Source organism: Perognathus longimembris, chromosome 26 (assembly GCF_023159225.1).
Source record: "Perognathus longimembris pacificus isolate PPM17 chromosome 26, ASM2315922v1, whole genome shotgun sequence".
Lineage (NCBI taxonomy): Eukaryota > Metazoa > Chordata > Mammalia > Rodentia > Heteromyidae > Perognathus > Perognathus longimembris.
The window spans coordinates 8,394,433-8,409,570 of NC_063186.1; the positions used below are offsets into that span (position 1 = coordinate 8,394,433).

Genomic DNA, 15,138 nt, shown 5'->3' on the forward strand with positions numbered 1-15,138 from the left:
GACCTGTGATTGTGGTTTGAGGGGATGGGGCCTGGGAAAGGGAGCTCCCTGTGGAATCGAACTTATTAAAAACAATCCCTCCTCCCCCCACCCCCACCCCCCATGCCTCTGCTCCCAGAACCAGCTCATCCTGGGCGTGATGGGCATCGATGTGGCTCTGAATGACATCAAGAGACTAACTCCCAACTACACCGTGAGTGTCCTGCCCTGCTCGGCAGGGATTATAGAGGCTCCCTTGGGGACCTCTGGGTTCAGAGAATTCAAGGGAAGGCTTCCCGAGGAGACGGGGTTGGGCTGAGAGCTGGGGTCAGCAAGCTTTCCACAAAGGGCCAGGAGAGGACTTGGATGGCCGTGGGAGATGGCCAGGTCCTGTGTTTAGGCAGCTTGGAGCTCAGCCATGAATGGAGGCGGAAGTAGTGTGTGAGTGAGAACCACTTTAAGCCTGGACCCTATGAAGCCCCCGCTTAGCCTTGAGCGTCAAGGGCATGAGCGAGATGTACATGAGAAGGTACACTGCAATCCTGCAGGATTCCCAAAGGGCTCCTCCTCCTGTGCTCCCCTGAGATGCCACAAGGAGGCCATGGTGGGGAGATGGAGAGCTCAAGCTAGCTAATGGCTCTCCGGGGAGCTAGCCCACTGGGCTGGTCAGCCCTGATGACAACTAGCGGGTCAGGGCCACTCATCCCAGCATTGAGAGCCAGGCTTAGGGCACGTGTCAGGAAAAGGCCCCGGGCCCAAGGCAGGCCAACAGTACTCCCTCAGCAGAGGGGAAAGTAGAACAGAGAAAAGACTTCCAGAACACACAGATCCCTGCCCAGCCCTCCAGACCCTGAGCCCCCCAATCTGCACACCACCCCTCCAGCTCGGCGCCAACGGCTATGTGTTTGCCATTGACCTGAACGGCTACGTGTTGCTGCACCCCAATCTCAAGCCCCAGGTGAGCCAGGTGGGTGGCCTAGAGGGAGGGTGGGCAAACCCTTCCCAGTGAGGATTCCTGACTTCCGCCTGGCCTCCCACAGACCACCAACTTCCGGGAGCCCGTCACTCTGGACTTCCTGGACGCGGAGCTGGAGGACGAGAACAAGGAGGAGGTGCGTGAAAGGTGGGGAGGGCCGGTGGGGAGGCAGACGCCGAAGATGGAGGGAGGTCACAACCACGGCTCTTCCAGATCCGTCGGAGCATGATCGATGGCAACAAGGGCCACAAGCAGATCAGAACGCTGGTCAAGTCCCTGGACGAGGTGAGAAGGCGGAGGAAAGGGGGGAGGGGAGGGGGTGCCCCCCTACCCCTCTCCTCCAACTCCACGCCTCACCCAACTCCCTGACACAACCTCCTCTCCCAGAGGTACATAGATGAGGTGATTCGGAACTACACCTGGGTGCCTATAAGGAGCACTAACTACAGGTAAGCCGGCCAAGGCTGGGTGGGCACCGAGAGGCAGGGGTGGCCCCGTGGGGGTACCAGCAACCAGGGGCTCCTCACTCACACACCCTGGGATGCTTCGCGCCCCCACCCCAGGGGGCCTCCCCTGACCCCTGAAGAACAAGCAGCAGGTGCTGAGGTGACAGGAGAGAGGACAGGCCCGTGCGACTGCCCTCCACAATGGCTCCAAGGCCCCTTCTGAAATGCCAGGGGCCTCCTGACATCCCAGAGAGAGCAAGGCTGGGGCTCCCCCTCACACCCCACATGTGGCCCTGGGCCTGCCGCCCGCTGCTGACAGCTCAGGCTAGAAGCCCCGTGATGAGTTTGCTGCTGGCCAGACGCCCCGATGGGGTGCTGGGGGTGGGGGATGGGGGGGTGTCTACTGGGGCGTGGAGTTGCCTGGAGGTCTCTGGGAGGCTGGTGGAAGTGGACAACGGTCTGACAGTCCAGTCCGGGGTCCTGGTGTCTTCTAAGCTGCTGACACCCCCCACCCCCCGCCCCCAGGCCGTTTATCTCCCAGAACCATGCAAGGGAGGAATGGCTGCCTTGCCTCTCCGCCTAGCTCCAAGGCCTCTGGGAGGGGGAGGGGGTGCCAGTGTGGTCCACCGCTCCCCAGCAGTGACCTGCTCTCCTTCCTCCTCCTCCTCCTCCTCCTCAGCCTGGGGCTGGTGCTCCCACCCTATAGCACCTTCTACCTCCAAGCTAACCTCAGCGACCAGATCCTCCAGGTCAAGTGTAAGTGGCCCGGCCCCTGCCTGCGCCCTGCACCCTTGCCCCCCCGCCCCTGCACCCTGGCCGGCCCCAGGCAGCAGAGCCAGCCCAGCTTGCGGGGGCCAAGGCAGCTTCCCCCCCCGTTCCTGCCCAGTCTGCCCAACCCCGGGCGCCCGCAGGCTGAGGCACCAGCCTTGGAAAGTCTATGGAAATCTGCATGCTTGCCTTTTCTCAAATTTGGTTCCAGAACATTCTCTCATGGTTTCCGTTAAGGTTTCTGGATTTTTTTTTCTTCCTTTCTTTCTTTCTTTCTTTTTTTCTTTTTTGGTTTCTCCTATTCTGTGTCTTCCCTCCTTAGCTTGCCTGCCCTGAACACCCCTGGGGGGGGGCTGCATTCTTAGAAGACACCCCTCCCCTCCCTCTCCTCTCTTCTCCCCCTCACCTCTCTGCTCCCACCCACCCACCTCCCAGGGTCACTATCTCCCTCTGCTCCCTCCTCTCCATCTCCCCCTCCCTCTCCCTTCTACGCAGTTGCTCCATTTCACTCTCCCTCCATCCCTCCATCCCTCCATCTCTCCCTATTCCTGCAACCCTCCTTTGCGCCTCTCCGTTTAGTCTCCCCCTCTTACGCCCTCCTGTCCCCTCACTTCTGATCTCTGCCTCCCTCTCCCCCTCCCCTCTGCTCCTCTCTCTCCTCCCCCCCTCTCCTTTCTTCTCCCTCCCCTGCTCTCCCCTGCCTTCCACCTCCCACTCCCGCTCCTCCTCTGCCTGTGGCTCCCAGCCCTTGCATGCTCTGCTCCCCTACCCTGGGCCTCTCTGGGGAAAGGCCTGGGTCTCCCGGGGCCTCACCCTGCCTGCCCACTGCCTGAGGTCACTGGGAGGGAGGCTGGGGCTCCGGCCCCCCACCGGGCGCCCCCAACCCACCTGCCTGGCTGACTGGGGGCTCATCTCCTTTTTGAGTTTCTCTCGCTCTCTCTTTTTTCTCTCTCATGTCGTTTTTTTGCAAGAAGTTTCCTTTCGGTATGATGATGAGACACAATATTTTCATTCAAACAGCCATTGAATAAAATATTGTCTGTGCCCCTCCCCTTCCCCTCCCCCTTTTCGTTTGTTTTTGTGTTTGTGTTTTTGTTTTCCTCGCTTTCTCTCTTGGTGGACTGTCCCAGTGCCAATCAGCAAACTGAAGGGCAAGTATATTCAGAACCAGTGCACCCTCCCCCCCCCAACCTCACCCGTCCTCACGCCCCTGCTTGCCCCCCTCCCTGCCCAGGACCAGCCAAACCCCCGCCCTCCAGGGCTACCCTCCCAGCAACCCCTGGATCCTTAGTTCTTGCCTTTTCTCTGACCCCCCCCCCAACCCTTCCTAGAGCCAGTGGCCCCTTTCCTGGGCCTCCTGCAGGGTATTCTCTGGCTTATTCTGAGGACTCAGGCCCTTCCTGCTCTATGTTCCCTTTGAGAAGGCCCTTGCCCTGCCCCATCTTCTCTGTCGCCGCCACCCCCCCCCCCAGGAAGCTCAACATTAGAGACATGCTAGATGCTTCGCCCACCCAGCAGGCATGGGGTCTAAGGTGCCACAGGCAGGCCAGCCCTCCAAGAGCTTGTGTGAGGCTCTGAGAAAGTCCCAGGCCCACGGGACTCCTCTGGACTAGCTCCCCTGCCTCTGATCTGTAGCAGTGGCTCCAGAAAGGCCCGTGGCCCTCTGAGAAAGGGGTAGAGAGACACCCACACAGTTCAGGCAGCCCGGCCCCACGGTGGAGTGAGGCGAACCCACCCTCCTGGCTTCCTGTTCAAGTCCCTGTCCCTTGCTCTCCCCACTGCCCAAGAGGCTTTGCGAAGCCTCCTTTGGTCCAGCCCTGCCCCGGGCTGCTCCTTGCTCCTCAGAAGGGTGGGAAGGCTTAGGAAAGGTATTCTGGAGAACTGAAGGTAGATTCGGGAACTGTGGGCCTGACCAGGCATGGAGTGGAATCTCTCTAGACCCCAAAGGCCAGCAGGTGAGATTGAAGAAAACAAGGCTAGATATGAAGAAAAAGATTCTGGCCCTCTGAGGTGCCCAAGCCAGAGAGACTTTCTGGAAAGGTAGAGAACAACGGGAGTGAAATGGGACCGTGCCTGCCCCTGATACGCAGGAAACACCTGCAGGGGCATGGAGAGCCAGGAGGGGATGTCCCCTGACCTGGAAGTAGATGCCTTAAGAACCCTGTCCGGCTTAGTCCAGAAAAGGGAATACAGCCACCCCCATCTGGCCTGGATGGGGTTGGGGGACACACTTTGCTCCCACTGGTGTGAGTTGTCTCTTTCTCCCCCTCTCCCACATCCCACCTAGTGTCCCTAGAACTGCACTCTGGTAACCATGACAACCATAGCGTAGCCTCCCTCCTGGCCCCTTCTTCCTTTTTCTTTCTCCTCCTCCTCCTCTCCCTACCTCTACCCCTTTCCCCTTTGGCTTGTGTCCAAACCCTGCCTCACAGTCCTATCAGAAAGGAACAGTCCAACCAGTGACTGCCCAACCCCTCTAAGCACCCCAGTCTCCCCTCAACCACAACCTTGCAGTGCATCGTGGGAGTATTGAATAACAGAGGGGGGGGCGGGGAAATCCCTCCTCTGCACAAATAAAACCCATGGGACAAAAAGAGGAGACTGTCAGACAGGCCCAAAAGCAAGGAGACTCCCAGTGGCCAGCAAGGGTGGCCAGTGTAGCTGGACTGGGAGAAGCCACAGCCAAGCCCTCCAGTCATACCCTCATCTTCACTCACAAACCAAAGACACAGCCAGGGGCTCACGCCTGTCATCCTAGCCACACAGGAGGCTGAGATCTGAGGGCTGAGGTTCAAAGCCGACCCAGGCAGGAAAGTCTGTGAGACTCTTTATCTCCAACGAGCAACCCAAAAGCCAGAAGGCAGAGCTGGTGCCTGTCATGAAAGGGGCAGGGGGAGCTAAGGGACAGCCCCCAGGCCCTGAGTTTAAGCCCCATTATTCACACACACACACACACACACACACACACACATCTGTGATCACACACATACGCAGATCTTAAGTCCAGGGCCAAGACTCAACCCTGGGGGGGACTCCACAGGTACCCCTCCCCTCAGCCATCCTCTCTGAGCTCAGAAATATCCCAGGAAAGGAAGAGACCCAGACCTTTCTATCTGCCCCTGCGTGGTGTCCCCAACCCAGGAAAGCCAAGTGTGCGGGTTCCAGTGGCACTCCTCTTCCTCTCACACCGTGCGTGCCAGCCCCCCTGAGGCTACTCCTTCCCCAGCACCCCATCTCAAGGCGAACCGCCCCCCCACAGTTTCCCACGATGCACTGCATCCCCCCCCCCCCCAGCTGCCCACACCTGTCTCTGGTTGGACTGTCGATGCCCGTGAGAAACCCCCCTCGGTTTGGCCATGTTGATGCCTGACACAGAACAAAAGCACGACCTTCCTAAAATGCAAACAGCTGCGGCAAAGAAAGAGCGATAAAAAATAATAATAAAAAAAAAAATCCGCAGCCAAAAAAAAAAGCCAATTCCCTTCCTCAAAAGTCTCTTTGGAGGCAAAGGAAGCTCAGCATGCGGGTTTTTTTTTTTTCCTTCTTCTTCTTCTTTTCCCCATTATGGATGCAATAAGAGCGAGACTGGCGCCTCCACCAGACCATGCATATATATAGCAGTGTGTGTATATATATATGTGTGTGTGTGTGTGTGTCCGTGTATATGTGCTATACAGTCGTATGGGAGCATATACAGCCACGCCAAGGGACTCACTGCCGATAGAGGACCAGGCCCGGGCAACATATTGGCTATAACTGCCCTCCTCCTGCGATGCTGTAGTCTCCATAGGCCCTTCCCCTCCCCCACCCGTCCCTTCTCTCCGGCTCAAAACCTGATCGTAGAAGTGACGGGTTCCCCTCTTTGCTGGTGTCTGTCCCTTCCCTCAAGCCACCCCTCTCCCTCATCCCTCCAGCCCGTTGAGCGCTGAGCCCCGTGGCCTCTCTCTCGCCTCCCCGAGCCTCCGCCGGATAACCCCCCCGTTTCTGTTGCAGATTTTGAGTTCCTGCTCCCCAGCAGCTTTGAGTCTGAAGGACATGTTTTCATTGCTCCCAGGTAGCTTGCGTGTGGCCTTGCTGAGGTGTCCTCCCTCCCTATCCCCTCCCTCTACCCCACCGCCCTGGCCCCCCAACCTCCTGCACTGCTGCCTGGAGCTCTGTGTGTCTGTGTCCTGTGCGCTGTCACCTCCCACTTCATACACGGCCCGGTATGTGCGGCTGCGCGCATACCCAGGCCCTACGTAACGGCACCAGGCAGCAGCGGCCCCCCACAGTCCCCCTTCCCAGCCAGGCCTGGGGCAGGAGGGCTCTGGACTCTGCTGACCTTCCCCCTCCCCATACAAACACACCTCCCGCTCTCTCAGGCAGCCAGGAAGGAACCCCTTCCCCCCCCCACCCACCCCCCAGGCTGGCAGCCTCTCGCTGGGCAGCTGCTGCTCTGGTTTGTGGTGTCCGGCCATTCCCCACCCCGCCCCCTCCATTGTTGTCTTGTGTCAGTGTCTGTGTGGGTCTGGGGGGCTGAGCTAGCCAGAGCCCCTGTGGGCGGTGCCAGCAGTGCCCCGTCTAGGCGTGGGGGCTCACTGAGGAGGGGGGGAGGTTGAGGATCTAGTCTTGGTGAGGGGTCAGCGCCCAGAGCAGGTGCAGGCTCCCGTCTGGAGCGTCCCTAGGAATGAACACCACACGGCCTTGTGCGCACACACCTGGGGAGGCCAGAGGGGGCCGAAGCCCTCCCTTGGGAGCGGGCTTTGGGGGAGGGCAGGTGGGTGCAGCAGACGAGACGGTGTTGGGGTGGCACTCTGAGGCACCACGCAGGGCTCTGGCCTCTCCTTACCTCCACGTGTATGCAAGCGTGTGCATGTACCCACAGACTTCTCAGTGACACCCTGGAGACGTGTGTTTGTACTTGTGAGCCATTGTGCACACGTGTCGGAAGAGTCTGCGTGTTAACGTGGGATGGCCTCCGTGCATTCGTGACTGGGGAATGTGTGAAAAGTAACCCTGCCACCTGGGGGAGCCCTCGAGGGCGAGGGGCTGTGCTTGTTTTGGTCGCCTCTGTATCTTTGGCTTACAAGAGCTCAATAACTATGTGGCGTGCGTGTGAAGCACCCCGCAAGTGTGAATGCGTACGTCACATGTATATGGGTGTATGGGTGTCTCAGGAAATGGGGGCCGAGTTCTCTCACTAAGCTAGGGAATCTTGTACAATCTGGGGGAAGGGGGATGTTTCATTTTCTTTTCCTTCTGTGTGTGTGTGTGTGTGTCTGTGTCTGTGTGTGTGTGTGTGATGGGGCTTGAACTCAGGGCCTGGGCACTGTCTCTGAGCTTCTTTTGCTCAAGGCTAACGCTCTACCACTTGGAGCCACAGCGTCACTTCCGGTTTTCTGGTGGTTTCATCGGAGATAAGAGTCTCACAGACTTTTCTGCCCAGGCTGGCTTCCAACCACAGTGCTCAGATCTCAACCTCCTGGGTAGCTAGGATGACAGGCGTGAGCCACCAGCGGCACCGTGTATGTTGCTGCTGTATAGGCCAGCAGAGAGGTCCCTGATGGCGGGGGTGTGAGCACCTGGCTGAGCAGGAGAGATGGCTCGATCATTCAGAGGACAGAGACTGCTTGTGCAAGACTTCCTGGTGAACAGAGCCACCAAGAGGCCCTGCCACACCTCAGCCTTCATATTTTCTGGACCCAGAGCCTGAGACTAGCAAAAGCTCTGAGGTGAAGGATTGGGGCTACCCTCTCTAGCCAGGATGAAAGAAAAAAGAAAAGAAAAAGTCTCAGGGAGGTGGAGTGGGTTTTCCAGAGGTGCACTGCAGGAAAAGGCAGGATGAGGCCTTAAGACTCTGGCCAGGCACCCAGTCCCACCCACCTTGCGTCCCTGGGAGCTCTGTAGCACACGCAGGTGATGACCCAGCCAGCAGACACTTCCTGAAGCCTTGAAGGTGGGTTCTCTGGTGCTCCCGACACAGGAGAGATGGTAGGGCTCTGACGGGCCAAGCCTGAGAGAGAAGCTGCCACGGTGGTGGAAGCAGACCGTCCTCCTGTCAGCTCTACTTGCCCCAACTCACCCCGGGGTGGGGGGCAGCCTGCAGGCAGGCCCACCACCGCCCGTGACCACACGGGTATCCCCTCTCCGTGGCCTGAGCGTCTCAGCCGGTGGAGCGGGCCAGTTGAGAAAGCTTCCAGCCTCTGCTCTGTCTGGCTCCCCAAGCCCACTCTTCTTGCCCCTCCCCACCCCCCAGAGAGTACTGCAAGGACCTGAATGCCTCCGACAACAACACGGAGTTCCTGAAAAACTTTATTGAGCTCATGGAGAAAGTGACTCCAGACTCCAAGCAGTGTGAGTGTCTGGCAGGGCAGCTGGGTCTAGGCACAGCCCAAGGCCAGCGTGGGGGGGCGGGAGGGGCTGTGGAGGAACCAGAGATGGGCAGGCAGGGACCTGTGTGGACACGAGGCTCCCAAGGAAGCCCTGGGAAAGGGGTGAGGGTGGGCAGGGAGCCCTAACAAGACGCCCCCCTCTGCCCATCGGTTCCAGGCAACAACTTCCTTCTGCATAACCTGATCTTGGACACGGGCATCACACAGCAGTTAGTGGAACGCGTGTGGCGGGACCAGGATCTCAACACGTATGTGTCGCCCAGACTGTGGGGACAGGAGGCTGGGTTGGAGCCAGAGGTCCTGGCCCTGCCCAACAGAAAGTAGGCCTATGACACCCCCCCACACCTTTCTGTCACCCCCAGGTACAGCCTGCTGGCCGTGTTCGCTGCCACTGACGGTGGCATTACTCGTGTCTTTCCCAACAAGTAAGTGCCAGCCCCACTAGCTAGCACTTATCCTTGCTTGGGACCTTACCCTCCTTGCACCAAGCCCTGTAAGACATCCTTAACCACAGAGCTCTGCCTCTTTTTGATGCTTCAGGGCAGCTGAAGACTGGACAGAGAACCCAGAACCCTTCAATGCCAGCTTCTACCGCCGCAGCCTGGATAATCACGGCTATATCTTCAAGCCCCCACACCAAGATGGTAAGTGTCTACCCCACAGGACCCAGCAGCAGTGGGAAGCCTCCACTAGGGCCAGGCTCGGCCCTCTGAAACCTCTCTCGGACAAGATACTGGCTAAGACCAGGGCCAGCATGAAGAGAGGGACAGGCAGGGGTGAACCCTACTTTGGGTATGAGGGTGGGATAGGCCCAGCTTGGAGTGGGCAAGGCCTATTTCTGACTGCCCTGCCTACCCCACCCCAGCCCTGTTAAGGCCTCTGGAACTGGAGAATGGCACCGTGGGTCTCCTGGTCAGCACGGCTGTGGAGCTCAGCCTCGGCCGGCGGACTCTGAGGCCAGCAGGTGAACGCGCAGGATGGAAGTTGGGGGCGGGGGGGCAGTGGACAGGCCGCTGCTAGCCAAGCAGGTTAACACCCATGAATCCCTCGCTGTCTCCCACAGTGGTGGGCGTCAAGCTGGACCTGGAAGCTTGGGCTGAGAAGTTCAAGGTGCTCGCCAGCAATCGTACCCACCAGGACCAGCCTCAGAAGGTAACTGGGCAGGGGAAGAGGGAGGAAAGTCCAGCAGTGCTTTTTTTCTGGAGTTCTTTTAGGAGCCTCCTACTCAAGAGTGGTTCCTCCAGTACCTCTGGGAAGCCAGGGGTCCTGGCAGATTGCCGGGAGAACCAGGGGGGAAGAAAAATGAGTGGGCGGCTTACAATCCTCATTCTCTGCTCAGCAGTGTGGTCCCAGCAGCCACTGCGAGATGGACTGCGACGTTAATAATGAGGTGTGTGTTCCGGGGGAACCTGCCTGAAAACCCCCAGTTGCCTCCCGTTCCCAGACCTTTTGATCCCAATTTCAAGTCTTAGCCCATCCCTTAGCCTTTAGATCTCAGCACCCCCTACCCTAGCTCCAAAGCCTCCCAGGGCCTGAAGTGGAAGATCTCCAGTAGAGCCACTGTCCCTCCCCACACCCCCACACCCCCCACACCCTTTTCCTGCCTCTTAGGACCTACTGTGTGTCCTCATTGATGATGGAGGATTCCTGGTGCTGTCAAACCAGAACCACCAGTGGGACCAGGTGAGGGCCAAGGACAGAGTGGAAGGAGGGTGTAAATATTTGAGTCTTCTTGGGGGGGGGGGGCTGGTTGAGGGGTTGGCGCTGTCAGGTTGATGACCTCGGCTCCTTCCTGGCATCCCAGATTGGCAGGTTCTTCAGTGAAGTGGACGCCAACCTGATGCTGGCACTCTACAATAACTCCTTCTACACCCGCAAAGAGTCCTACGACTACCAGGCCGCTTGTGCCCCTCAGCCCCCTGGCAACCTGGGAGCTGCGCCTCGGGGTGTTTTCGTGGTGAGGAACCCTTTTTCCTTCTCCTTCCGCCCTCCCCACCCCCAACGCCCCCCATAATTGAAGATGGGGGGAAGGCTTGCTGACAGATGACATGTCCTCACCCTTGGCCTCTGAGCAAAGGTGAAGGGCAGCCATGACGGGCCCCATGGGGGGGCCACCCCCCCCTCTCCCCTGCAGCCCACCATCGCAGACTTCCTGAACCTGGCTTGGTGGACCTCTGCTGCCGCCTGGTGGGTCGTGGGGGGCGAGGCGGGAAGGGGAGGCGCTCCCCAGTCAGGGGTGGGAGAGGGTGGGGGGCACGCCGCCCTCGGTGGCTGATGCCTCCCACCGCTGTGGTCCGTGCCGCTCAGGTCCTTGTTCCAGCAGCTTCTCTACGGGCTCCTGTACCACAGCTGGTTCCAGGCAGGTAGGTGGGGCCGGGGAGGGTTCCCCTCGAAGGCGGGCCTCGGGTGGGTGGGTGGGTGGGAGCTGTGGGCCCGCTCCGCTCCGCGCCGCCCCCCCCACCCGGAGAGGGCGGGACTTACAGCCCAGCAGAGCGCAGGTGTGTGTGCGGGGCTGAGGCGTCTGGACCCCGCAGACCCAGCGGAGGCCGAGGGCAGCCCCGAGGCGCGGGAGAGCAGCTGCGTCATGAAACAGACCCAGTACTACTTCGGCTCCGTGAACGCCTCCTACAACGCCATCATCGACTGCGGAAACTGCTCCAGGTGCCTGCGTGGAGGCGGGGCGGGGGTGGGGCGGGGCCTCGCGCTCCTGGGTGGGGAGAGGGCGTGGCCTCGCGCTCCTGGGCGGGGAGAGGGCGTGGCATCGAGCTCCTGGGCGGGGCGGGGGGGCGTAGTCTTGCGCTCCTGAGGGTCATGGGGCGTGGTCTTGTGCTTCCGGGTGGGGCGTCTCTCTGGGGTCGAGGTCAGGAGCGTGGTCTCCCGCTTCGGAGTGGGGGTTGGGGGCGTGGCCTCGCGCTCCAGGGCGGGATCAAGGTCGTGTTCTCACGCTCCAGGGGTGGGGTCTCATGCTCGGGGCGGTATGAGGCGTGGCCTCGCGCTCCCAGGCGGGGTGTCAGGCTCTGGGGTAGGTTGGGGGCGTGGTCTTGCACTCCTGGAGGTCAGGGGACGTGGTCTCGTGTTCCCGGGCGGGGCGTCTCGCGCTCTGGGGTGGAGGTCAGGGGCGTGGGCTCGCGCTCTGGGGTGGAGGTCAGGGGCGTGGTCTCGCGCTCTGGGGCGGGATCAAGGGCGTGGCCTTACGCTCCGGGGCGGTGTGGGGGCGTGGCCTCGTGTTGGGGGAGGGAGGGTCTTATGCTCCGGGGGGGTGTGGGGCGTGGCCTCGCGCTCCCAGGCGGGGTGTCGCGCTCTGGGGTGGGTTGGGGGCGTGGTCTTGCGATCCTGGGGATCAGGGGGCGTGGTCTCGTGCTCCCAGGCGGCGCGTCTCGCGCTCTGGGGTGGGGGTCAGGGGCGTGGTCTCGCCCTCTGGGGCGGGATCAAGGGCGTGGCCTCACGCTCTGGGGCGGTGTGGGGGCGTGGCCTCATGTTGGGGGGCGTCTCATGCTGCGGGGCGGTGTGGGCCGTGGCCTCGTGTTGGGGGCGTCTCATGCTGCGGGGCGGTGTGGGGCGTGGCCTCGCGCTCTGGGGTGGGGGCGTGGTCGCGCTCCTGGAGGTCAGGGGGCGTGGTCTAACCCTCGGGGTGGAGGTCAGGGGCGTGGTCTCGCGCTCTGGGGCGGGGTATGGGCGTGGTCTTGCGCTCCTGGGAGCCAGGGGCGTGGTCTCGCGCTCCAGGGCGGGATTTGTGGGTTTGTGAGGGGGCGTGGCTTGGCGCGGGGGCATGGTTTGTCGCTGGGCGGGGTGGGGCAGGCTTCCAGGCCCCGCCCCTTGACGCCCTCTCCCTCCCCTCCCTCTGCCCCCGCCTCTTCGCCCCCGGGCTCTCCAGGCTGTTCCACGCGCAGAGGCTGACCAACACCAACCTCCTGTTCGTGGTGGCGGAGAAGCCGCTGTGCAGCCAGTGTGAGGCTGGCCGGCTGCTGCAGAAAGAGACGCACTGTATCCTGCACCCCCCGCGCGCGCGCGCCCCGCCCCCGCGCCCGCCCCCAGCCCCGCGCCCCGCCCCCGAGCCCCGCCCCGCGCGACCCCCGCCTCCTTGACTCCCCACCCATGCCCAGCGGACGGCCCGGAGCAGTGCGAGCTGGTGCAGAGGCCGCGGTACCGGCGAGGACCGCACATCTGCTTCGACTACAATGCGACGGTGAGCAGAGCAGGGGAGTGGGGGGACCTCACCCCCCCCCGGCCGGTGACACCCCGCGACCTTGACGATGGCCTGGGACGACCATTCTCCTTGCCTCTCCCCCCACCCCAGGAAGATACCTCAGACTGCGGCCGAGGCGCGTCCTTCCCGCCCTCGCTGGGCGTCCTGGTGTCCCTGCAGCTGCTGCTCCTCCTGGGCCTGCCACCCCGGCCGCAGCCTCAAGTCCGCGCCCTCCCCGCCTCACCCCGCCTCTGAGACCCCCCCCACCCACCTCGGCCTCCCTCGCCCCCCCCTCCACCCTCCCACCCCGCATCATCCACCCACCCGAGAGCTTTGCCCTTCCTCACTGAAGGACCTGAGCCCTGGGAGCCTATGGCTTGGGGTGGGGGTGGGGGGTTCCCAAAGCAGGGTGCCACCGTCTCTGGCACCCAAGACAAGGTCTCACCCCGGAACCGCGTGAGTGTCCCTAGGCCCTGGACTCATCCCAGTGGGTTGGGATGGAAAGGACGCCTGTACTGGTGCCAAACCAGGCCTCTGCTGCCCGCCCTGCCCGGAGGCCTCCTCTGAAGGCGACCCTGTCTCCGTTGGACACGTCCGACCTGGCCCTCTACTCTGCTTTCCCTGGGTAGAGTAGAGGAAGAGATGGCAGTTTGAGGCCTATGCTTCCTAACTGAAATCCTGGTGGGAGAAAGTGGGGGGTGGGGGGAACAGACCTTCATTGGTTCCCTGCTCCTTTCAGGCCTAGAAGCGCACACACAGCCCAGCTCAGCAGGTGTCAGGACAGCCTCACAATGACACCCCCCCCCCCCCCCGTCCCATAAGACATAGCCCAGGGAGCACCCACAAACAGACACCGACCGAGAGGCACCGGCCATGGGGGGGCTCACATAGCCTTACACAGGGCAAGGGGTCGTAGGTGGCCGTCTGCTCACCGCCCACCTCCATTCTGAGCTGCAGCTCAGCTGGTCCTCCCATCTCTGAAGCTGAATGTGAAACAGTGCCAAACGCTGGGGCTGGGTGGAAACACCCCACCCACCGTCCCAACCCTAGCCACCAGTGTCCCCCAATTACCCCTCACCTTGCTAGGTGCTCATTATACCCATTTCTCACTAGTGTCAGCTCCCCCCCCCCCCCACTCCCAGCAGGACCAGATGCCACTGCCTGCACCCCTTGGCAAAGGAGCACACACACACACACACACATACCAGACACCACCCTTTGCCTTAGCAGGGGTGACTTGGTTTCTCCTGGCTGGGCCACCCACCCCCACCCCCCAATCTGGCCCTTACACACTCAGGCTTGTGCCCACTCCCTACGTCATCACCGCACATTGCCACTCTCTCCCTGCCCCTAGGAGGCCAAATTGCCCCTCCCCTGTTGAACACGTACTTGAGCGCGTGTGCACACACACACACACATACACCACATGTACACACTGCACGTATGGAGGCTGGGCCTGGGCACATCTCTTCCCACCATTCATTCTGATCATTTCCCCCAAAGGCATCCCAGCCCCAGTGGGGGGGGCCCGGTAGGGGGCAGGAGGGCAGGGGGGTGTAGCCAGGAGGCTCAGATGGCCTGGGAGGAGGGGGGAGGGTAATGCATTAATTAATGGCTCCGTTAATTAATGTCATGTTGCTTGTCGCTTTCTTGGTGTGTGTGTGTGTAAGGTCTCTTGCCCGCTGCTGGTGCCAAGGTGGGCATGCGTGAAGTGTGCCCAGCCTGGATGTCAGTTGTGTCCTGTGGGGGCGTGTGTGTAACTGTAGTGTAGTCAGGTGCTCAATGGAGAATATAAAAGAAACATATACAGAAAAAAATTATATATTTTAAGTTTAAAAAACAGAAAAACAGACAAAACAATCCCCATCAGGTAGTTGTCCATCCCCCCGCCCTCCTCCCCAGCTGGGTCTGATCCTTCTCATCTTCACCTGACCCTGCTTCCCCCCCTCACCTCGGACGGGGGGATTAGGGGCCATTTCCTTTTCTCTGCCCTTTTTTTTCCTTTCTTTCTTTCTTTTTTCTGTTGTTGTTCTATTTTGTACAGACAAGTCGGGAAAAACAACAGCGACAAAAAAAAAAGTCAAGAAACTTTGTAAAATACTGTGTGTGTGATTCCTTGTAAAATATTTTCAAATGGTTTATTACAGAAGATCAGTTATTAAATAATGTTCATATTTTCACTTCAAACAGTTTCTATCCACTGTGTCTAGCCTGGGGATAAAGACTGGGTAACTTTGTTTTGTTTTTGTTGCCAGTCCTGGGCCTTGAACTCAGGGCCTGAGCACTGTCCCTGGCTTCTTTTTGCTCAAGGCTAGCACTCTGCCACTTGAGCCACAGCGCCACTTCTGGCTTTTTTCTATATATGTGGTGCTGGGGAATCGAACCCAGGGCTTCATGTATATGAGGCAAGCA

The 15,138-nt window shown here is 60.5% G+C and overlaps 1 protein-coding gene across 4 annotated transcripts in view; it reads left to right on the forward strand.

Moving 5' to 3' along the window:
• Cacna2d2 (calcium voltage-gated channel auxiliary subunit alpha2delta 2) overlaps positions 1 to 14,907 on the forward strand; it is a 123,804-nt gene extending 108,897 nt beyond the window's left edge. Inside the window, exons 17-38 of one of the 4 annotated variants that reach the window (XM_048334994.1) lie at positions 119 to 193; positions 863 to 937; positions 1,020 to 1,091; positions 1,169 to 1,240; positions 1,343 to 1,404; positions 2,081 to 2,157; positions 6,163 to 6,223; positions 8,405 to 8,502; positions 8,698 to 8,788; positions 8,903 to 8,965; positions 9,081 to 9,184; positions 9,406 to 9,504; positions 9,604 to 9,692; positions 9,880 to 9,930; positions 10,152 to 10,223; positions 10,345 to 10,497; positions 10,675 to 10,727; positions 10,848 to 10,903; positions 11,075 to 11,201; positions 12,415 to 12,524; positions 12,638 to 12,726; positions 12,838 to 14,907. In XM_048334994.1, coding sequence (XP_048190951.1) covers positions 119 to 193; positions 863 to 937; positions 1,020 to 1,091; positions 1,169 to 1,240; positions 1,343 to 1,404; positions 2,081 to 2,157; positions 6,163 to 6,223; positions 8,405 to 8,502; positions 8,698 to 8,788; positions 8,903 to 8,965; positions 9,081 to 9,184; positions 9,406 to 9,504; positions 9,604 to 9,692; positions 9,880 to 9,930; positions 10,152 to 10,223; positions 10,345 to 10,497; positions 10,675 to 10,727; positions 10,848 to 10,903; positions 11,075 to 11,201; positions 12,415 to 12,524; positions 12,638 to 12,726; positions 12,838 to 12,981 — 1,893 coding nt within the window. In that variant the 3' untranslated portion in view covers positions 12,982 to 14,907. The remainder of the gene's footprint in view (positions 1 to 118; positions 194 to 862; positions 938 to 1,019; positions 1,092 to 1,168; positions 1,241 to 1,342; positions 1,405 to 2,080; positions 2,158 to 6,162; positions 6,224 to 8,404; positions 8,503 to 8,697; positions 8,789 to 8,902; positions 8,966 to 9,080; positions 9,185 to 9,405; positions 9,505 to 9,603; positions 9,693 to 9,879; positions 9,931 to 10,151; positions 10,224 to 10,344; positions 10,498 to 10,674; positions 10,728 to 10,847; positions 10,904 to 11,074; positions 11,202 to 12,414; positions 12,525 to 12,637; positions 12,727 to 12,837) is intronic. The other 3 variants (XM_048334996.1, XM_048334995.1, XM_048334997.1) reach the window with 3 other exon arrangements.
• Positions 14,908 to 15,138: the final 231 nt, after the last annotated feature.